Source organism: Botryllus schlosseri, chromosome 11 (assembly GCF_051294905.1).
Source record: "Botryllus schlosseri isolate E-star chromosome 11, Bs_hap1, whole genome shotgun sequence".
Classification (NCBI taxonomy): domain Eukaryota; kingdom Metazoa; phylum Chordata; class Ascidiacea; order Stolidobranchia; family Styelidae; genus Botryllus; species Botryllus schlosseri.
Genome location: NC_137246.1, coordinates 19,859,436 through 19,882,698, shown reverse-complemented (window position 1 = coordinate 19,882,698; position 23,263 = coordinate 19,859,436). Strand labels below are relative to the sequence as shown.

Here is a 23,263-nt window from a genome sequence, read left to right as displayed (position 1 = left end):
CACCGTTGAAACTTTCTGCACAAAAGACATGAAATAACTACTTACTTTAGTAGATTTCAAGTCAGTCAATTCTACTTCAAGTAGTTTTAGGTTCCTTATGCGAGAAGTACTTCTACTCGTACTTGAGCAGATTTCTTGACTACTTTTACCACCTCTGTCAATATTGAGGCTTCCCCACAAGGTGTGTTTTGCTACAGCCTTTTTCTACATCAAGGTTGAGCGTTGTCATTTGGTTACAATCTGGACAGCAGTCAACAATACTCGTTATCATGCCGCGAGAACCATGAAGCAATTATTCAATATGAGGAATCTTAACCGAAAATTACTGTGCTACTATTCCCGGCATGAGTAACAATTCAGAACAATTTCCAAGATGCTGTTGTAATCAGAACCGGAAAAGAAGTGATTGGTAACTTTGATGAAAGTAATGTTCGAATATTGGCATGCTGTGCCATATTTACTATGGTATTGGCAGTGCTTTATATATATTTATAGAGATGCATGCACCGAGGCGTATCAAATTTGAGCAGCGTCTGAACAGTGGTTCAAGACTCATCTCCAATGTGCCATGATCTGGGACTCGCCGTCTTTGTGTTGTTACCAATACCCAAACTTGTTTAAACGCTTGAACTTCAAAATCCATTGCAAATAGTTTACCGATCACAAAGTCGCATAAACCAAACACGAAAAAATGTGCATTGTTGCAAAAAGCTCAACTACTGTTGGCAGTGATAGTAGATCAGCTTAAACTGCCATGTTCACAAGAAGAGATCATCGTCATCTTCGAACACATTCGGCGCATCCGGGTTTTCCAAAACCACTATATCTTCAGCGGCACCCTTTTCCTGCACGTCTGCCACGGTTTCGCCTTTAACTAGGCAGGATCTGTCGTCTGCCTCAAGATCGTTCATGGCACTAATCAACGAGGGGAAGTCCTGGAAATCGAGAAAAAAATTATTCGTCTGCAAGGTATAGACATACCGAATATATTGCAGAGGCGGGCAATGAAGTCAGATGCAAATCGTCAAAGTTTTCATATCATCTATAATAGTGTCAATGTGCCACTGCTAGGTGCATGGGAAATATTATCTGGAGCTTGAAATTCGCCGACACTCATAATATACGAGCAGTTACTGTTTATGATGCTGGTCAAGCGAAAGCAGAAGTCCAGAAGCGAATTAGCTTCAATTACAACCGCCAAACGAGCAATTAAGTTCAGTGGTGTTAAGTTCAATTTTTAGTGCTGGAGATTCTTATCTCAAAAGTCAAATTTTTCAGTCAGTTCTATTACAAAAAGTGATTGATACTAACCAGTAATGCTAGCAAGTTCACCGATCTCATAAAATTTCGTGAGACAGTTCTACGTGACTTCTGCGAACCAGCTGAATCCGACCACTGGTTTATCTGCATTTCAGTCACCTGCTCTGTAACCAGTCGGCCACAAGGTCTAGGCGACAGTTTTCAAAAAAAAAACAGGGTTGTCACAAGGTTCCGAGTCTCAAGTCAATTCGATCGTTATCGGTTTGACTCGAGTCAAGTAAAGTCATTTTCACTTCACCACCGAGTCAAGAAGAGTCCAAGTCGGGAACACAGAGGGCCTAGTCCGAGTTATAGTATTGAGACCTGAGGGGAAATCATTATGTTTGCCGTTCAGTTTCGAGTTCATGTCATGTTCAATACACTTTTTTACAACTCTGCTTTGGTGACATCAAATGCCTCGCATTCATAATATACTGATTTCATCAATTTTAACAGTTTGTACAAGTACCAGTACCGATAGACAAAATACGAATAATTTGGTAACTTTACTATTCTGCGATGTTACATGAAAAGACTGTCTTCGCCGTCCGAGTCTCAAGTCAAGTCGAGTCAATACACAAATTTACTGAAGTCGAGTCATTTTCCGTATTTCAAGAAAATAACTTGGGAGTCGTTTTACGTACTTAACGAAAATAACTCGAGTCAGGACGAGTCACCAAAAATCGCGACTCGAGTCATTAAAACCCAGGCGACAAGGTTCAGTAGCCAGTTTTCAGGAAAAACAACTTTTGAACATACTTTGGACAACGTAGAGTAGCACGATTCCAGGTCGGATTTGCTTTTTCCATCTGCAAATCAGAAAAAAAACAGAAATAATGCCACACGCCATGAGCACCATAGAACGACCGAACGATACCTTTGATGGCACGAAATAGCACGGCGACCGCGCGAGATGCCTCCGCCTCTTCGTTGTCTGCCATCACTTTTCTTACGAGACGTGGCACGACGCTTTCGCAGACATACACCGATTCCACCGGTGTGGAGAATACCGTCGGTACTACGGACGAGGAAAAAGCGGGGAGCTCTGAAATACGATTCGCCACCCAAAAATGCTGACGCGACCTGCAAATGGATAATAATTAATCAAGCGTATGTCGTTTTACATCTGCCATGTGCGCTGGGATGGACATAATCGAGTGATTTGAAGAGCTTCATGGAGGTACAGAACTTAAACATACTAATTGCTGACGATTACCCCTAACAAGTGTCAGCCGAAAATATCCGGGGTATTTCAATATAAATATACTTTTCAATTGAGTGATTTGATTATGAATTAAGAATCAAGTTTTAAAAAGTGTCGAGTATCACTTATTATCACGTCACGACCGTATAAATCCCATGAAAAGTTTAAATATGTAGCTTTTATGCGATCGTAAAATCTCTACTCACAGCTCTACATCACATTCCAGATTATATGGTATTTTTCCAGCCATACCTATTTCACGTTGCTTTGTGGCAATGATGGAGGGGGGGGGTTGATGACGACTTCCCAAGTATGTCACTTCCACTTAGATGCATTAACTTTGTACTAGATGTTTCGTATGCTACTATACAACCAATCATAGTCTACACTCTACCGCCTTTCATGGTGGATAATAGCTCTACTTGCGAGACAAAATGCATTACTTGATTTCGTTGGTCAAGTCTGCGAGTACAGCAGACAGCAGCTTTTCGACCACGACGTCGTACAGGTTCATGTCGGGAAAGGCGGCCAAGACGAGACGCTGGTCTTTTAGAAGCTTCTTTAGGTGTGAGCGCAAATCTCGACGATATAACTGCAACGGAAACGTTACAACCATAGCGCAAACATCAGTCTGATGATACAAAATCTAAATCATGAGCCATCTGCGACTAAACAGTGTTCGTGGTCCCAATGTAAATCGGCCATTACTGAATCCACGAGAGAGAGACGGGTGCAGTAGCACTGTAAACCAATCACACATCGAAAACACGAAATATGACTTGGCGAGTATGCAACATCTCAAGCGAAAGAAAAGATGTCAACTGATATATATATAGATGGAATGATGGAAAGCAAAGATCAGTATTCCGCAAAGAATTTATTGTATCATCGCTGGGTTGTAATGACTCGACTTGACTTGTACTCGAGTCATTGTGCATGACTCGAACCAAGTCATAAGACTCGAGACTAGAGCGGAAGAGATGTTAAAAAAAACTTTTTTTTCAAATTTCATTGGCTTAGTTGTCAAATCGTCAGGTTACCTGAAAAATCGTTGCACACCAAATTTGACTCAAATCCAACCCGTAGATGATGAGGTCAGTCAAATTGAAATTTCGGTCATTTTTGAAATAATAGTATTTACGGTGACCAATTACAACCACGTCTCATCGCAAATAAATGGATTGATTACAGCACACAAGACTGGACTTCTATGACAAGCTATCAAGATCTTAATTATCTATACTGGCTAATGCAATAGGCTCAACGTATCTCACATGACTCCGTCGAAGGCCAAGACCAATAGACGAACTCAATATGACTATTGACGATTAGTACCGAACACAGGTCTCCAAAATACCTGAACAAAACACTCCGGCTCCTGCCTGGAACGTTGCAGCAACGTGCATATCCAGCAATCGATGATATCGACGAGCTTCAACATCGGTTTTACCTCGGCGGCTAAACAGAAAAATCTCACACCATTCGATAACGGCAGGAAATGAAAACAAACTTACAAGAGCTGTTGCTCGCTTCGTTTAATCGAGAGTTGTATAATTCAAAGGCGGCGTGTTCTTGAAGTTGAAGTATGATCTGCATCAGAGCGCCAGAGTAATCAGCCAGATTCATGTCTGCAAGCAAAGGGAGTATGAGTGACTTAATATTGTTATCAGCAGAGAATGTATAGGTGGATCAGTGCCTATATTTCTGTTGGCCACACTGGAAATTTTTTGCGTTATTCACTACTTGAATTTACAATGATTTCAGATCACTAAAATCCCTTTAATACAAAATATAGGTGCCACTATCGGTGGTTTTTAACCAATTGGACAGTATTAGTCATCCAAATCGGAGAGTTTAATACCAGCCATACACGACACACTTTTTCATGAAACCTTCTGTTCTGATAAAAAGACATGACCTACACGCCGAACCAATGCAACTGATACGCTTTCGAAAATTTCATTTAGCTGGACGATTGTTTCTGTTTCATACTGTAATTCGATTCCAGAGTGTCCAGGGCAGGGGGTTACCAGCCCGCGACGTCAAACTTTGCGCCCCGCGATCGGATTTGAGTTTCAAAATATTGTTGTTGTTTCACAATAAGGCATACGCCTGTGCCCAACATCACTATTCCTCACTGGATGAAACGGCTTCGGCAATGGCAACAGCATTCCATCGATGTAGAATCAGCTGATATGAATAGGCAATTGGTCAATATTGCCTTGACGTGCAATGGCCCAGACACTGACAAGACCAACAGGCTTAGTAAACGGCTTAGGGCTTCCCCACAAGACCAAGCTTTACGAGGAGATAGCCTTGAAGCTAGTACCATGTGTCGCTAGTAGCAGTATCGATTCCTTTGTCGTTGAAAAGCGTTGTCAGGTATCGTCCGCAACTCATAGTTCAAAAGTAAAATGAAGTTTTTGATCATGATATTTGTATTTCATCGATAAAATAGTGTTTTCTTTGTGGTAAATATGCCCGTCGCCCATGCTAGAGTACACAGCGTTGTACTAACGTAAAGTTTCAAAACGTGATCGCTCTATTGAATTCTTGCGGCCGGTGGACTATGAAATTTAAAGTGGCCCGCAGCCCATTTTGAGCTGGCGACCTCTGGTTTAGGATATGCTGTGCTCACAACTTGTAGCATGCCAGCAACATACGATACGAACAAGTCAAAACGATCCACCGACGCAATCGAGCAAATTAACTGTGTTCCTTGGAGCATTTTCTGTCCTTACACGACGTAGCGCCCCACTCAATCTATGCCTCTTCCTACGTGCAAGAGAAAAAAAAGGCCAAGAATGGCTGCAACCAGTAGACTAGGTTGATAGTTGGTCATCACTTAGCAGAGTTGTCTGCTGACCCCAAGTGTCTGACAAATTCAAATGAAATCTGACTGAAGACCTATAATGCAGGGGTTGCAATATTGTGCTTATTTGCAGCAATGAGGCTGCGATTAGGACGTCAGCTTACCAAATAGGCGACAAGCAGCCTACTATAGGGCTGAGCAATAGTGTAGACTATTTTTTAGCCAGAGTTTACCGATTTCGTGGTATGTTTCGCTCAAGTTGTAACTAAGTCACAAGTTAATTTTACTTTGATAATTTTGACTCAGTCAAGTTGAGTCATTTTCAATTCACCACCGACAAAAATCCGAGTATGAGTCCAAGTCACCGAGTTTTCAAGTCAGGTTGAACTAACTTTTTGTGAAACTCGAGGGTGATATCAAACACGTAATACGTGTATTCAAACATATAAAAGACAGTTTACAAGTCTCTTTTCCCAGTATCGGTCTTGATACACGAGACTTAAATCAAGTGATCTCGAATCTTTCGAGTCATAGGACTTGGTCGAGCCAGCCGCGATGACTCAAGTACAATTCGAGTCAATACACAAATTGTGACTCGAGTCATTACGCTTACCCGATTGACAAAAGCGAGCGACAGCGTCTTCGACTTCGTCAAACACTTCCACGCCGCAAGACAGCAATTCCAGCATAGACCCGAGACATGTAGAAAAGACTTGACGATACAGAGACAGACGCGAAAGTAAGTTTGTCGACGCTGCCTCGTCGGACACGACAGACGTGTTCAAATCTCGAAGACACTGAAAGAATTTGATATTATGATGTGAAGTTAATCCTAATTGCGATGTTGTGGAACACCGTCCATGAATGCTTGTGATAATTCTTCGCCAATCAATATAACTCACCTCTAGAACAGTGGTTCTCGAACGTTTTTGACTCATCATGGATTTTATTCGTCACATAAAGAATGAAAAAAGATGTATGACAAAATTGCAGCGTAGAGGAGATCTGTACGTGTCGCTCACCTAAAGACCCAGAGGCCAGAGTACTCAAGTAGTTTTAATCTACTTGTAACACTTACTCAGATAGTTTTCTTTGCATACTCCAACTTCATCAGTTTTGATGGAAGAATACTGACTTTGACACATTCAATTTTATCAAGTGAACCGTAGTTTTTGGGCACACATGAATCACTTTTAAGAAAGAATGAATCGTAGATTGGCCCAGGCCTAGGTAGTTTATATGACACGAGGAGTTCTTGACCAGAGGCCGATGGAGCCCTTTGGGTAAGAAGCACCAAATCAGGGGCATGAGATGAATTGTGGAATTAGGCGTAGCCGACACGCTATCTTGAGCCCAAAATAAATTTGTAGATGAACAAAAAGTGGAATATTTCCTGGCCCAATTTACTCAACTCAAAAAATCTTCTCCGCACGATTTCATGGCAATGGTCTTTTTTATTTTAATATAGGTATTACCAGAAATGTACCGAAAAAAATTTTATGGACAGCCCAAGGGGTATGAGCTCTAAAGAGTTTAAGAAACACTATCTTGTTGAAACACCACGATGTGAAGACCAAATTTGCTCTGGTGAAAATGCACTGCAGCCTATCGCTTCAGCATCAATGTCAATTGGCCATCGATCGAAAATTCAACTTCACAAGAAACCGAACTGAACATACAAGGGCAATGAGTGGGCCTTTTCACCCCATATCGTGAAATCGTTCCGATGTGTGAAATTGCCCACTTTGAGAACCATTGACTTACAACATAACACAGCCAGCAGAATACTTTACTCAAGGGAGAGGTTGAGAAATTGCGAAAGAGGTCAAATTCATTGTTTACCGCTTGAGATCAATGTCATCTCTAAACTTGCAAATGAACGCGAGACATTATCTGATATTTCCAACGCTAATTGCGGATGCAATATCAATCCGATGGAAAAAATAGACTTGCTATAAGGCAGCAAACGGTAAAACCGGTGCTACCTTATTTGTTGAACTCTGTCCCTGTACAAGATCAGACATCCAGGATATGACGGATTTGAATTCCGATATGTCGACGATATCACCCGAGTCAGTATCTGAATAGGAAAAATTAGACAAATACAGTCCACATGCAAATATTTTACTTCTATTTCAAAACAGTGCATGCTAGCATTAAAAACTGTTTTCAATATATATTTCTCCCAAAAAACTTGACAGATGAGATAGGAATGGAGGAATCGACAAAATGTCACTTTACCTGGCTGTCTGTTGATGACAATCAGATCGACCAGTAAGGTTGAAAAAATATTATGGTACAACATATTTATGAAGATCATTTTAACGATGCGTTTTACAGCAAGTCTGCAAACACAGTGGCCGGTGCAAGACCAAATATATAAAAACGTTTGGCACGAGAGTTGTCGGCATCTTGACATTTGGCACGTTGCATACGAAAGGTTGCCGACAACTGCACTAGTGCACTATGCCACGGAAAAAGGTCCTTTACCTTTGTCACAATTTTTCGCTATGTGGTGTAGGATCACCATGATCTGACAGCGTATAGAGATAGCCTTGACGAGAAGTTCATCCGTCCACACGTCGCTTGCTTGCTTGCGTTTTCGTGCGAGTCTTCTCGATACTTCTTCCTACGAAATCAAGCAACGTTTACTCGACAGCGGTTATGAAAGCAAATAAAGAATTGCCGGTACCATCATATTCAACTTTTCCCCACGAGTACCCCATAACAGTAGAGGTACTTGGTGAATGATAAACTCAGAGTAATAATAAAAGTGGAAGTATTCTACAAGCATAAAAACACGAGTGAGTAGCAAAGGTGATTTGTCACCAGTGTTGCAAGTGTTGCAGTCAGACTCAAGTCACGATTTTCTGATGACTCGACTTGACTCGAGTAATTTTATCAAAATACGGAAATGACTCGACTCAAGTCAATTTGTGTATTGACTCACCTTGGACTCGAGTCATTGCGCATGACTCGAACCAAGTCATATGACTCGAGACTCAGACGGCCAAGACCGACATTTCATTGTAATTTCGAAAAATAGTAAAGTAACCACACTATCGGGATTTTGTCTATTGGTACTGGTGCTTGAAAACGCGACAAGAAGCTGCTAAAAGTAAGGAAATTAGATGCGAACCATTCGATATCACCAAACAGAGTTATAAGAAGTGGGGATTAACAAGACTTCAATTGGGAACCGAGCAGTCAACACAATGACTTGGACTCGGACTCGAGTCATAATACCATGACTCGGACTCGACCTTCTGCTCGCTGACTCGGACTTGACTTGGTGGTGAATGCAAAATGACTCGACTTGACTCTAGTCAAAACTATAAAAGTGAGATTGACTCGTGACTTGGTTACAACCCTGTTTGTCACCGACAACCTCTACCACACCTGACAGCGTTCCAAATTCTTGGCTATCGACACCAAAATCTTGTTCAGATACTGCTTGCCATCGGTCTTCAAGAAACATTCGCTCTCCACGCGCAGGAACATCGCCAGGTACTTCAAAGACTTTCCGGGCCGCAGCTCGACCGTTTCTGTGAACGTCACGGCCTTTCTCTTCTTTTTGCTCTTGGTTTCCAACGTTACGGTCTGGTTTTCTTTGCTCGCCGATTGCCGCATGGAACGACGCGGGCCGACCGCCGGGTTGTTTTTCTGGGGACGGAAGCTCGTGAATGATACGACTGACAGGTGGTCAGTAACAAAGTACTTCTACTACATTTAGATTTCGCATACTTGAACTACATACCCAAGTAGTTATATTTTAGACTACTTTTTCACTGTTTTTAGTTTTCTAGGCAAGAATATTCATATTTTTACTTAAATCGCTACTTCTACTTGACAACCAACGATGACTACTTTTTCCACAGTCCCTGACTACAGACAGGTCTTGTACGGTGCCCGCTCACCTTCTGCGCTTTGCTAGCGGCTTCGTTGACGTGGGGGTCCGTAAACGCAGACACGGCGTCCGTCACCCACTCGTTCAGCATGTTCAAAAACTGAGTTTTCCATCCCCAACGGCAAACGCACTTGATCAGAATCTCGCAGTATGAGTCAAGCGAGTTATCAGGCAGCGAACGCAGTTTCGGAATGACGCTTTTGCTGAAAGAAAGGTCTGCGATAAATATCCTGTCATTGAGGAATATACCATCTGAATCAATTCTGCCTACTGAAAATTTCATATCTGAATTCAAATCTTCACCGGCTCCACGGGTGAACCGCCGTGGTCAAAATTTCTCGAGCTTTAGTAGCGGTTGAAAATGAAGGTATGAGAAGCATCAAGTCAAGTAAGTAGTCTCAAAGGGCATATTTAGTCAAGGGGTCAAATGGTGTTGACATGTCCTGTGAATCGCAACTTCCATTTGTTATACAGTTGAAATTGACAGCGGTACTACCGTTCAGTTTATTATTAGGAATTGTCTCATCAATACACCATAAGATTGCGATACGGGGAAAAGATAGGAAGGTGTCAAAACGACTTGGAGTAGTCTCTGAAATCAGACAGCCACCTTGGCCTAGCTCACGGGGGTCTCAAAGTCAAATGGGCCCACAGGCCAATTTCCTAGTTTTTGATGACGCCGCAGGCTGCAGCATAATATGGGTACTCACGTAATAGCGGATGTTCCCAAGCACTGTAGCGTTTGAAAGAGATGTGATACTGAAGTTTGATGATTTGCATTAAGGTTTTTGGAGCAATTTTAGAGTGAATTTCAAGTTTTCAAATCTAAAAGATATGTGGCACTTCAATATTGTCAAATTCTTGAAAATCCAAAATTTCATCACGGGCCATACAAAAGCTACTAGCGGGGCGCGTGTTTGAGACCCCCTGGCCTAGGCGATGTAAAGAAGAGGCATGCACAATGAATGAAAAGTATTAGGAGATAACATAAAAAGGGTGAGCGACAAAAATGAGGTGGCATGTGTCGGGAGATGAGATCGATATTTCAGGTCGTAATCTCGAGCGCTGTAAAATACCACCTTTACTTACAAAGTGAAGGTAGCAATTCGTATCGTAAAATGCTCCCCAAAAACAGAACACAAACCTGAATACAGGAATACTAGCCGGCGGAAGGTAGGAAGAGAGCAAGATGAGGGCGTTCAGCATTCTCTCGTCTTCCGCGATTTTGAAGCAGACGTGAATCAACCTCGAGAAGGTGATCATCATGTTTTTCATCAGCTCCCGGTTTTTACTGCCCTCAAATTCTCGCCACAGTATACAGGACACGTCCAGGACGGCGTATAGTACCCCGTTGTCGACAGCATGGTCAGGTACCTGGCAAAGAGAATCGCGGCCAAAACGGTTAGTGGACAATGGACATACGAGCATGCAACACTCTTTGCACTGACATAGTTTCTTCGACTAAGAACGTAACGTTCTTGTGGGATTGTACATTGTCAAGAAATGAATAATCACGCCTCGATTTAAATTGCTACTTCTGGGTCCTACTGAATGTAACACTGTTTACCGGTAACTTACCTCGGTAGACTCATTGTTGACATCGTTAAGCGGAAGGTGTTCCGAATCGTCCAAGTTTGCAGCACCGTTTCTGCGAGCTCTGCAGGACGCACAATTCAAAGTGAACTTGCCGATCATAGAAAGGAAATCGCCTGCGTCCGTGAATATCAGTTAAATATACTCGAATGCACGAACACACCAAAACCCATCACTCACCGATATCTTGTTCTGTCATGCTACTGCTGATCAGCGCGTAAAACTTCCTAGCAGCCCGGCTGTTCTTTTCGAAGAACTTAACGCAGCGTTCGACCCAAGTCTACAAGAGACATGGAACGCGTATTATATTATATACGCGTCGCGTAATCTTCAACCGTCACACAGTGGAGGTGCAATATTTTGTGAAAAAGTGATAACATGTAAAATGAAAAAAATTTTTTGGCAGAACATCTGAGAGCCGTTTCTGATGTTTTTGAGGTTGCTGATCACGAATATCACATTAGTTTTGTCAGATTGGCTCTTTGTCGGAAGATATGTATACCCCTAAAAAATCCCAAAATTACTGTATTTACCCTTAAATATTTCACTTGGTAGGAGGGAAATCGTAGTTTTTTCTAATTTTATACCAAGATTTAAGAGGAGTATAAGCTATAAAATATGTCCTTGAAAAGCTTATCTACAATACTCGTATGCGTCTCATTTCTTTTGACAGGTAAATGGATAACACTGGTCAACACATATTTTTCGGCAGACAAAGTAAGAGTGGTTTTAGGGGTTCTGAAGGGCACTGGTTCCGAATATGACCTTGGTTTTTTCAAATTGGCTCTTGTTGTGGAGGTAACCCCTGGGGATATTTTGACCAAAATCTCTCATTTTCGCAGTAATGACTAGATATAAAATCGGCTTAGTCGTACTATAAAGTTTAGAAATTCAATCTACTTGTTATTTGTACACACAGAAGACTATCTTATAAAAATACAGCAACAGCACTATATTTATGGGTAATAGATTTATCATAGTTACAGACTTTCACGGATATCATGTACATAAATAAACTCCAGTCATAGATATCAGTATTTACCTGGATACTCAAATAACGTGGCGTTAATTCAATCAGTTGGAACACAATATTATTGATATATTTTAAATCGAAATTGTTTTTTGTCCGAATTTCGCCTATCAGCTATTTAGTGTAGTTTCTAGAAAGGTTTCGGCAACGGTCTGACATAATATGTTCAATGGTTCATCTCATCTGCCCTGGTATATTTCTTTTGTTGTTCTGATGTATTGGTAGAACCTCTCCCCTTGCAAATCAACAAGATGATCGGGAAATATATAAAGATGACTGAACAGGAAGTGAGCTTTTATGTTCATGTTTGTTCCAAGTTTTCGATATGCATATACGGATTTTCGGGCCAACTATTCGTAGTTGGGTGCTTTGTGATCATCTAAAAAGTTTTATTTACTACATCTTAGGAGAAATGACATGCTGTGAACTCTTCCTAATGTGAAATTGGAATCTTTCATCGGTATTCGAATATACCAGATACCAGATTTAAGCTTCTCGTATACCCACTAGGTATACCCACTTTGTTGACTCAGTGGAAAATTATCCATTTACCAGTCAAAAGAAATGAGACACATATGAGTATTGTAGTAAAGCCTTTCAAGGACAAATTTTATAGTTTTATACTCCTCTCTAATCTTCGTATAATGACTAATTGATACAGGAGAATATGAATTTCCGTTGCGCAAAAGTACAATTTTTAGGCTTGACCGACTGCTTTTTTGACAAACAAATATCTCGCATCATGCCATGTTAATATTGATAGAATGACTGAGAATGACATTAGGGTTATTCATAGTCAAGTAGCTATTAATGCGCAGTATAAAACTAGAAAAAACGACGATTTTCTTACTACAGAGTGAAATAGTCAAGGGTAAATACAGTAATTTTGGGCTTCTTTAGGGGTATAAATATCTTCTGACAGAGAGCCGATCTGACAAAACTAATGTATTATTCGTAATCAGCAACCTCAAAAACCCCAGAAACGGCTCTCAGATATTCTGCCTAAAAAAATTTGTTTCATTTTGTTGACCAGTGTAATTTTCCGCTGAGTCAACAAAGTGGGGATACCTATAGTAACCCTATCAAACGAGAAGCTTAAATCTGGTATCTGGTATATTCGAATACTGATGAAAGATTCCAATTTTCACATTAGGAAGGAGTTCACTACATGTAATTTCTCCTAAGATGTAGTAAATAAAACTTTTTAGATGATTAAAAAGCACCCACTACAAACAGTTGGTCCGAAAATTCATATCTGCATATTGAAAACTTGAGCACAAACATGCGCATAAAAGTTCACTTTTTGTTCCGTCATATTGATATATTTCCTGATCATCTTGTTGATTAGCAAAGGGAGAGGCTCTACCAAGACATCAGAACAACAAATGACAGATATCAGGGCAGATGACATGAACAATTGAACATATTATTATGGCAGACCATTGCCGGAACCTTTTGAGAAACTGCACTAATTAGGTTACAGGCAAAAATCGTACAAAAAACAATTGTGCTTCAAAATAAATTAATATTATATTCCAACTGATTATTTCAAATTTACAATAGGTGATTGACTTAAAACTGATTGAATTAATACCATGTTATTTGAGTATCTAGGTAAATACTTATGTACATGACAGTGTTGGGATGACTCGAGTCATGACTTGACTCGAGTCAACTTTTTCGTATGACTTGACTTGACTCGAGTCACTTTGCAAAAATGACTTGACTTGACTTGACTCGGTGCTTCAAAAATGTGGATTGACTCGTGACTCGGAGCAAAATTTACGAGTCAATTTCAAGTCATTAAATAAACGGTGTCGATTAAATCACCCTATCTTATGTATTTTCGCCATGTCGGTGTCACTTCACTTGTGAGAGCAACCAGTCATTCACTGATTGCATGTTTCACTGATCCTTCATTGTTACATCACAAATAAATTGACCGCAGACAAAACGATCACAGCTTACGTTGTCGTAGTAGCAATAGATTAATCAAATAGAAACGTATCGTTGTTTATTAGACGGCTCATTGCTTACATTGTGCAGTGCTCACCTTTACCTACACTCTTGTATGATTTAAATCAAACGAATATATATAGTTTATGCGTTTCTATTCTCACGGATGTGTAGATGGGTACCATGATATTGTATTGTACCATATCAATTTGTTCAACTCCTCGAGGCTTCGTATTCGATCCGTTATATTGGCTGATAATAACAGACTGTAGTATGTAGCTTTACAGGTACTCACGTATTCTATTAGCAGTTCTTCGTTTGCGTGAGCGATACAACACCTTTTTACATATATATTTAACTTTATATTCGTTATTTGATTAAAGATAAATGGCCAATTATTCTGTCCTTCACCCTGTTAGCAAAATGTAATGACTTTGCATCATTACTCATGCTGGGAAAATTCAATCTGACTTGAATTCTGACTTGACTCGTGACTTGACTTGACTTGACTCGACTTGACTCGAGTCACCTCCAAAAAACAAGTGACTTGACTTGACTCGAGTCACCTTTGAAAATCGATTGACTTGACTTGACTCGAGTCAAAATGTGCAATGACTCGAGATGACTCGTGACTCGAAGGTAGTGACTTGATCCCAACACTGGTACATGACTGGAGTTTATTTATGTATACGATATCCGTGAAAGTATGCAACTATGATAAATCTACTACTCCTAAATATAGTGCTGTCGCTGTATTTTGATTTAAAACAGTCTTCTGTGTGTAAAAATAACAAGTAGATTGAATTTCTAAACTTTATAGTATGACTGAGCCGATTTTATATTAAGTCATTGCCGCGAAAATGAGAGATTTTGGTCAAAATAGCCCCATGGGTTATCTCCACAACAAGAGCCAATTTGAAAAAATTAAGGTCATATTCGGAATCAGCGCCCTTCAGAACCCCTAAAACCACTCTCACTTTGTCTGCCTAAAACTATGTGTTGGCCAGTGTAATAGGAACACTGCCTTTCAAGTCATTGGGGTACTGAGGTCACTGCAGGATGTCAATTTGTTAAAGTTGAAAGCGTGAAAAACATTTGGCATTAGCCATTAACCTCAGCAAGCTGCAGCCAAAATATTTTCACGGTACTTTTTGTGAAAATCTTTTAGCCGCAGTTCGAACATGGTGGCTTTCCAATGCTAATGACCCCTGCCAAAATGTTTTTCAGACCATCATCTTTAATTTTAGACCTCATCATATTTGGAGCGGAATATTTTGGTGCAATTCGAATACGGCGGCTTTCCAAGGCTAATGGAAGTTGCCAAAATGTTTTCCACACTGTCATCTTTGACTTGAGACCGCATTTCGTTGCAGTGGAATCAGAGTGGCCAGTGGCCATTTTTATCATCTTGGGAAAGACAGGATTTTACACACCCCTGAAACGGCATACAAATAGCGGGAAAATGTCCGTGAGATAGTCATAAATCATCATGCACTGTTTTAGTGATATTGCCTAATCAAAATGGCATTGCAGTTGCGATAGGTTGTAATATCGGACTCTGATGCTTCAGATAACAATATCGCGGGTAGGGCTGGGCACAATGATTCGAGTACTCGAATCTGAATCGAGTATTAATTTTAATGATTCGAGTCGAGTACTAAAATACGATTTTTAGAGTACTGAAATTATACGCTTCTCGCCACTGAAAGTTAATTTATCAACGAGAATTATAGTTTCGTTACTAATTTTCACTGCTGAAGCCTTGAAACCATGATTGGAGGTATCGTAGCATACGAAAAATATGGTACCAAGCTACGATTGTTACTGGACGTAGCACATTTCCGAAGTCATGATTATCCCACAACATTGTCACCAAGTGGAATGAAATCGGTATGGCCGAAAAAATACCAAAGTATCATTTATGAGATGGATAAAAGGCATTATATTCTTTGTGGGGGCATAAACGGTACATATTTGAACTTTGACGTATTACATTCTTTTATGACGTCATATCGAGTGATACTCGACTACTCGACTCGACTCGAAGCATATTACGTGATTCAGAATCGAATCACTCAGGTACTCGATTTTGCCCAGCCCTAATCGCGGGTATACGGACGTAATGCGAAAAACAACTGTTTGGTAAGCTAGGACGGCCATACGCTGGCGATGGCTATGTAAATACAATGTGACGAACATAACCATCATCAAGATATGGACATAAGCTACTCTGGTTCCACAGCGACATTTTATAGCGCAGATACACGGGTGCCGATTAACACGAAATCACGAGTGTTAATAAGTCTACACAAACTCCACCTATCAAGTCGCTCACTCGCTTATAACACAACATAGTTCGGGCAGGAAATATGAGATTATGACTAACTTGCATGGGTTTATCTTTGGGAAGAAACGAAGGAGAAAGCAATTTGACGAGTCGACGGCATATCGTCGCCGAATCGACTTCGAGTCGAGCCATAATGCTGTCGACGGCGCACACGTTGTAGAACTGTAAAAAATTCATGCTGGCACGGCAAATACTCGTGACGACACAAATTGAACTTTACCGAAATCGTATTGGTGTTCATGACTGAAAGCAAAGCGTCAGCTACAGAGATTCGAACTTTCTCGTTGATGTCGTTCAAAGACTTGCTCATGGTAGGCGGAAGAAGTTGGGCGAGCAAGGGATGCGCAAAGCTCGTGTCCAAAAGAATGATCGTTGCCTACCAATAAACAATGCACACTTCATCTTGTATTAAGAACACAACCAACACAGATATGGCGGTGCAGACAGTCGCGTCGTAAAGGTTCTCTTCACCAGTACCTTATTTTGTGAACAAAGGAACGAAGCTTAAGGCAAAAATGACAAAGCATGCTTATGGCAAAAGCCGTAGCTGTGCAATGCTGTAATATTCAAAGCAGAAAATTGGGTTCAATTTTTAGGGGGTTGGAAACAGAGCATTTTGACAGACACCGACTCCAGCCATCATGTGTTTACCCAAGTCCTACTTCGAAGGGCGGTTCAAAATTTACTGAAACTTCGACTTCACAGCTCTTGTAATAACCAAGTCTCGGTCAAGACTGACGGTATTAAGTACTAGATATTTCATGTTAAGTAAACACATAGCACCGTGCATTAGTAATTATGTATTTGAAGCTGACAATCAGATCTCGACCTGAATATTGTAGTCTCATTGTTGAATTTCATATTACTGAGGAATTTAATTTTTCGATGAATCAATGAGAAAGAACAAACAACAGAAAACTTAAATTTCGAGTAACCTTGAAGACGGCTTGCCGCACTTCGACGACACAATCAAAAGCGAGGTCGTTGTACATGGTCTGGAGCATCGTGTTGATTATATGTGCCGGTAACGCCTCCCAGTACGAATGCAACACTTCCGCCACGATCATGCAACCTGACCGAGTGCAAGAAAATCATATGTGTTATTTCATATCTGTGCTCATCTTTACAAACTCAGAGACTTTTACTTGATCTAGGACTAGGTCAGAATATTATCGGGGTCCATATTTGGCCCTAGTAACTGACTCTTCCACGTGAAGTTTTGCGGAAAATAAAATAATTAGAAGACTATTATAAAACCAGGCCAATCTGCATCTCAATATTCATGCGTTAATACCTTAAGACGTATACTAATCTGTGCGTTATATCTATCAGACAAGACTATCATCCCAACCCCTAACATAGCAATACTAGAAAATAGTGCAATCGATACACCAAAAATTTCGGCCTTAACGAACAAGAAAAAATGTTATTTTTGAACAACCCAAATGTACATGGTTGCTCCAAAATAACTTTTTTCCGGCTTCCGGGGATTCACCGATTGAATTATTAGGTTGCCTAAAGAAGTGTTGTACACCAAATTTGGCTCAATTCCAGCCAGTAGAAGCCGACACAGAGCCACTTGAAATTTTTGAATTTCATAAAAAAAATCCGAACTATTTTTCAAATTTTACTGTCGACCCCACGAAATTGTTAAGTTGCCTAAAAGAACGATGCATAAAAATTTTTGAAAGTTTTGGATTTGCAAAAATAGCATTGACGGTGGGTAATCCCAGAATTATTAATGAAAAACTTAATGAACTTCGCTTTTACTGGTTGGAATTGCGTCAAATTTGTTATTTTTCAACAACCCTACGACACATGAAATAGAGCAATCCAAGAAAGTACTAGAATTCCTTAAAAGCAATCTCACCCATGGCCCGGATTTTCGAACAATCATCCAGCAAGAGATTATACAAAGCCTCGTATTGTTGTCCTAAGAATCTCTCCCCCTCGGCGGCTTTCGACCGGTTCATCGTTATTTCTTCCATCGGAAAGGCGTCTAATAACAGCCGTGCAGCGTTGGCGCGCACCATCGAGTTTGTCGCCTGGAAGAAGATATTTTCTATCGGCACTAATCGCAGCGGTTATTAAGCCGGGACCACAGCCACAAGGTTCACTGCTAATCGAGCTACACTGCTGATAACACTTGTTTGACAGCATGTATAAAAGGGTCACAGATATCAGTAATAAGTACAATTCGAGTATTCATATCCGAAACGGGTATAAATTGTAATGACCTGAGTCAAGTGGTGAGAGATGACATTCGAGTATGAAATTATAGGCTTCATGTCTTTAAAAGTTATTTTGTCAACAAAAATGCATTTGAATAGTATATTCGTATTGAAATGAACCCAAATATTTTTGGCTGACACTCGTCGGCTGACACCCCTGACGAGTGTCAACCGAGAATATTCGGGTTCATTTCAATATTAATACACTATTCAATTGTATATTGAAGTTCTGTACCTCCAAGAAGGTCTTTAAAAATGCATTTCGACACATTATTCCCACAGTGGAATCCTTCAAACCTTAATCGGTGCTACCGTAACATCCAAAACTTCTAGCACAAAGATGCAAGTTCAAATGTTCATGGAGAAAACATCTCTATGACCAGTATTGTCACAAAGCACTGTGACCATATGGATGAGATATGAGATTCTAGTTGAGTGCATTTTTTAATCAACCCACTTTGAACCGAAAATTCGAATATACATTGTCTGTTTCTGTCCGTTAATTACTTAGTACCAGTGATTTCATACATTTTGCTACAATATTACGTTCCAATCATGAAGTTAACCATTACTTGTGCAACGGGAAATTTCTGCTGGATCGGTTCAGACCGTGTTTTTACAGACTACATCAATGCTCTACGAGTGCATCAGGTTATATATTGGTAGAAAGAGCATTCATCACAGCCAATTCGAGAAGACCTTTTTAGATAAAAACCTCAGCATAACACCGTTACCTTGAGCGAACGCCACATTATCGGCCCGTAAAGTCTTGATAACAAGTGCCGGACTTCCGCACTGCCTTTGTGTGTCGAGAAAGCCCGGAGAATGGTACGCGACGGGGTGAACAAATCTTGGTTTGCGTTACATGGAGCGTGCACGGTCCTGACGATCAAGAGAAAAGCGCATTTCTGATGTCATCGCTATGTTTAAACAATTGGTCAGCAAATAAAAACGACAATTCACCGATTTTAAACTAGTACCTAGCGACATGCACAAAGCAAACAGAGAAGAATAGCCTTCAAAAACAAACTGATACTGTTGAGTGAATCATGGTGACTAATCACATTCCGTGGAGTTTCATTAAACAGCCTCTGACCCAAATTCGTGTGCTACTTTCAATGTTGTTTGTGCATTGTGACAAAGTCTGCTCAGTCGGGTTTCCTCCACTGGGATTTTCAAAGTATATCCACCCACCTGAACATCAAATCTTGCACACATGATTCTTCGAAAGGTTCCTTCATATTTTCGGCATAAGACCTCCAGCACTGATAATACAGATGGCCGACCGCCTCTGCTTTCACGTGAGAATATTTGTGGCATATCCTGCTCATGATGTCAAGATGGATCTCTTTCATGAAGTCCTAAACAATAGCTTAGAATCGAATACGAGAATATTGACAATGTTCTGCTTGTCAAACAGAGAGAGAATCAGCATACTTGTGATTAGCATTCTTGAGCGATTACGATTTTGAAAGTTGTCAAGGGCAATTCACAAACACAGTTCCATATCACATCATCCCGATAGTCCTTTTCTTAACTCTTTAGGCTATCTCAGAAAGCTATTTTTACTTGTACTGAATTATCAGTGTCAGTTTATCAATAATTTCACCATTTCAAAACACCACAAGACTGCGATACAATGAAAAGATAGGAAGGTGTCGAAACGACTAGTAGGGTGGTGGAGTGAAAAACGAAAAATTTTGAATTACAAAACGGACACTTGATATGTGGTGCCAAATATGAAAAAAAAAAATTTTATAATAGTTTTGGGCTCGTGCACCCTCTAGTGGTCATGCAATTTCACCGAACGAGCCAAAAATAGCTAATCTCGCTATATATTGATAACAGCTTACACTAGAAAGCTGATTTTGGGCTTAAAAGATGCAGAAGCAACAAGTTTCTATCTCTCTTCCACAGAACTTTGTCTTGAAAATAAACAGAAAATAGTTACAAGCAAATTATTGATTTTTATACCGTTTTTGGATAAAATTAGGCACTGAAACAGTGGTTACGATGTCAAAAGCGTGTAGTGATTGATCTTATGAGTTACAACGATTGTTGATGTACGATGTTCTTTTGAATTCTTTACTAGTTGCTGACGATTACCCCTGACGAGTGTCAGCCGAAAATATTCGGGTTCATTTCAATATGAATATACTATTCAATTGTATATTGAAGATTTCTGTACCTCCAAGAAGCTGTTCAACTCCATATTGAAAGCACATAACTTGCAAATCCATATTTAAAACACAAAAACATCAATTCTCTATTGAAAAAATATTTCGAAGATGGTTTCCCTACCACAGTATTGGTCTGCACAGACTTTTAAATCTTGTTTCGCATTCAAGATTTCATTCGCATTTGATACTTCAGTTTTTGTCTGATGAGACCATCTCTACGTTTAAATCCCGACACATGGGAAGATGCTTCGGTCACCACTTCAACGCGTTTTTCCACTGCCTGGTTGTGGCAAGGAGCCTTAATAGTGATGACCTTGGAATGATTTTTCAACTCGAGATCTGACAAGTTTTTGATTGCTGGTGGCTGTTCCATATCTTTTAGATTCAAGTTGACAATTTGATGAAATGATTTGGCCTTGATGTTTATAATTGGGATTCTGAAATTAAAAATTTTCTGTTTTTCAGTCCACCCTAACGACTAGTAGTCTTTGAAATCAGACACCAACCTGGGCCTAGGCGGTGTAAAGAGGAGGCATATACACTGAATGAAAAATAAAAGATAATATAAAAGGACTTGTAAGCGACAAAATGAGGTGGCATGTGACGGAAGGCGAGATCGATATGTCATATCGTGGTCCGATAAACTTGAGTGGCGACTAGCATTGATACAGTAGAAATTAATTGTATTTCGACTTGAATGTCTACAACTCCACATGCCGGCGATATACTGTTCCACACTTCCACCATATTTGATAGAGAGATGATCTTTCAAGTTGACCAGATGATAGTTGGTGGACGCGCGTGTGTTGTACTTATGCTCTTTTGATACCGAGGTAAAATTATAATTTCACAGCATCATTTCTTAATAATTGCCGAACCGTATTTCGTAAGAAATGAATCAAACAAGAAACAACCTTTCTACCTCTTGCAGCAACATTGCATGACACAAGAACTTTCTCCCGATGGCCTTATCGAGTAGCTGCAATCGATGAAAGCTTTCCAGGATCAAAGTTCGCAGCTCCTAGCATATTACGTAGGATTATAGGCATTCACAAAGCAGTCAACGATCAACACGATAGAACATGTTTGTTAGCATTGATTATTGATTATAAGCTAGTTAATGACGTAGCTGTATACAAGAGCAACCATTCTATTACTGAAGCGTCATTTGCTGCTTGGATATCGACAAGCATTACAAACTCAATTGAAAATCGAAATAACGGTATTAGGTTTGTACGGACTTGTTTGAACAAAGAAACACCGAGATTAGAGCGACCAATAAATTGACATAATAGGTATGTTGTTACCTGAATAGTTTCCGCGGCGTATAAATTCTCCTCAAGTTGTGGCTTGTCAGCTTGGTCTGAAATCGGCGCAGATGGTCTTTTGAAGTCAAAGAGCGAGATGCATTCCTGCATGCTACATATATCGGCGAGAATCGTTTTCTAAATTGATCCCAATTACACATCGCAATTGAAAATGAAGAGAAAGTACACAATTTTGATTTCTGCAATGCCAGCTAATTAGAATTGGTGGAATGGAGAAAAAGTATTCACAAGTCATCTATATCCGTTATACAGAGCTGTGGAATTTATAGAAAGAGATGAGTGCCATATGGCACAAAGGTGAATAGGCCTCAAATAATCACCTTTTGATTTGCAGAAGCCATTCTCAGCAGTATAGTGATTGCATTCAAACATATCTTTTCATGGTTTATCAATTTCTGTTTATACCACTTCACACAAAGTTTTGTGATCACACCTCCTAAAAATGGCCTGACTGCATGAATATCAAGCAGAGAACCTGCAAAAGACATCGAGATTGCCTCAAATATCAAACGGATATCGTGGCGACACCAACCGTGAAGCACTTCGGCACATTGCATCATTCCGTCAACAACCAATGGACTCTTCATTTGGAGCGAACCGAGCAGCAATATTGACACAAGTTCCAGTGTCTGATATGCATATGATTCATTGGATTCGACCTGTGCATTAACATTGATTGATATGTCCAGATAAACACATTGTAACAAATCGATCTAACCTGATTCGACATAGCTTTTTCTTGTCCGTTTGCTAAACATTCTGATACCTTCTGCAAAGCTAGCAGACAACACTGAAACGAATTGTTCCATAGCTTGTTCAACTGCGGAGTGTCCAATTCCTGGAGAGAAATCTCAATGTTAAAAGGTAAGGTAGGAGTGAAATTTAATTCTGCAGCCCAGTGGAATTAAGCTGAAAAATAATTCTCGTTTATCAAGGCGAGAAAAAATTTGCTATAAGCCGAATCTTTTAATTTTCGAAATCGTGATTGACTAAGATATCATAATATTTGATCTGATATGTTCACCTTAATCATATATAGGCTCTCTTACCGATTGGATTCCACATACCGATACTATGTTTTTCAATTTTGGAAAGCATATTCCTTCTTGGCAAAAGAAATCAAGAATTCCGCCGCCAATGACAATTTATGAGCCTGTTGGAATACTGCAACAAGACATATAACGACGCATGAAAGACGTACCTGGATGATTTCGCATACGTTTGCAACAGCACTCTTCCCTGGACCAGAATCAATGTGCTGATTACTCCAACCGCAATCAGATTTCAATTTTCTCAAGTATTCCGAGCATTCCACGAATCCTTCCACACTATGCAGCAAATCATCCCGTCTGCTACCGTTTGCAACTACCATAATG

General features: G+C 40.1%; 1 protein-coding gene across 1 annotated transcript; it reads right to left on the bottom strand.

Annotated features, from left to right (window-relative positions):
• Window positions 1–365: 365 nt before the first annotated feature.
• LOC145450537 (condensin-2 complex subunit G2-like) lies at window positions 366–23,261 on the bottom strand. Its single transcript, XM_080329060.1, has 26 exons — window positions 23,089–23,261; window positions 22,606–22,725; window positions 22,420–22,546; window positions 22,208–22,362; window positions 21,867–22,004; window positions 21,482–21,580; window positions 19,574–19,740; window positions 19,114–19,261; window positions 18,019–18,193; window positions 17,084–17,220; window positions 16,369–16,524; window positions 16,188–16,310; window positions 10,996–11,095; window positions 10,801–10,931; window positions 10,367–10,596; window positions 9,233–9,425; window positions 8,715–8,978; window positions 7,806–7,944; window positions 7,301–7,395; window positions 5,929–6,112; window positions 4,018–4,131; window positions 3,861–3,961; window positions 2,947–3,095; window positions 2,177–2,382; window positions 2,059–2,108; window positions 366–935 (listed from the first exon to the last, which is right to left on the bottom strand). Exons 1-26 carry the CDS (start codon window positions 23,257–23,259, stop codon window positions 759–761), a joined length of 3,849 nt encoding a protein of 1,282 aa, XP_080185186.1. The 5' UTR covers window positions 23,260–23,261; the 3' UTR covers window positions 366–758.
• Between the last annotated feature and the right edge of the window lie 2 nt (window positions 23,262–23,263).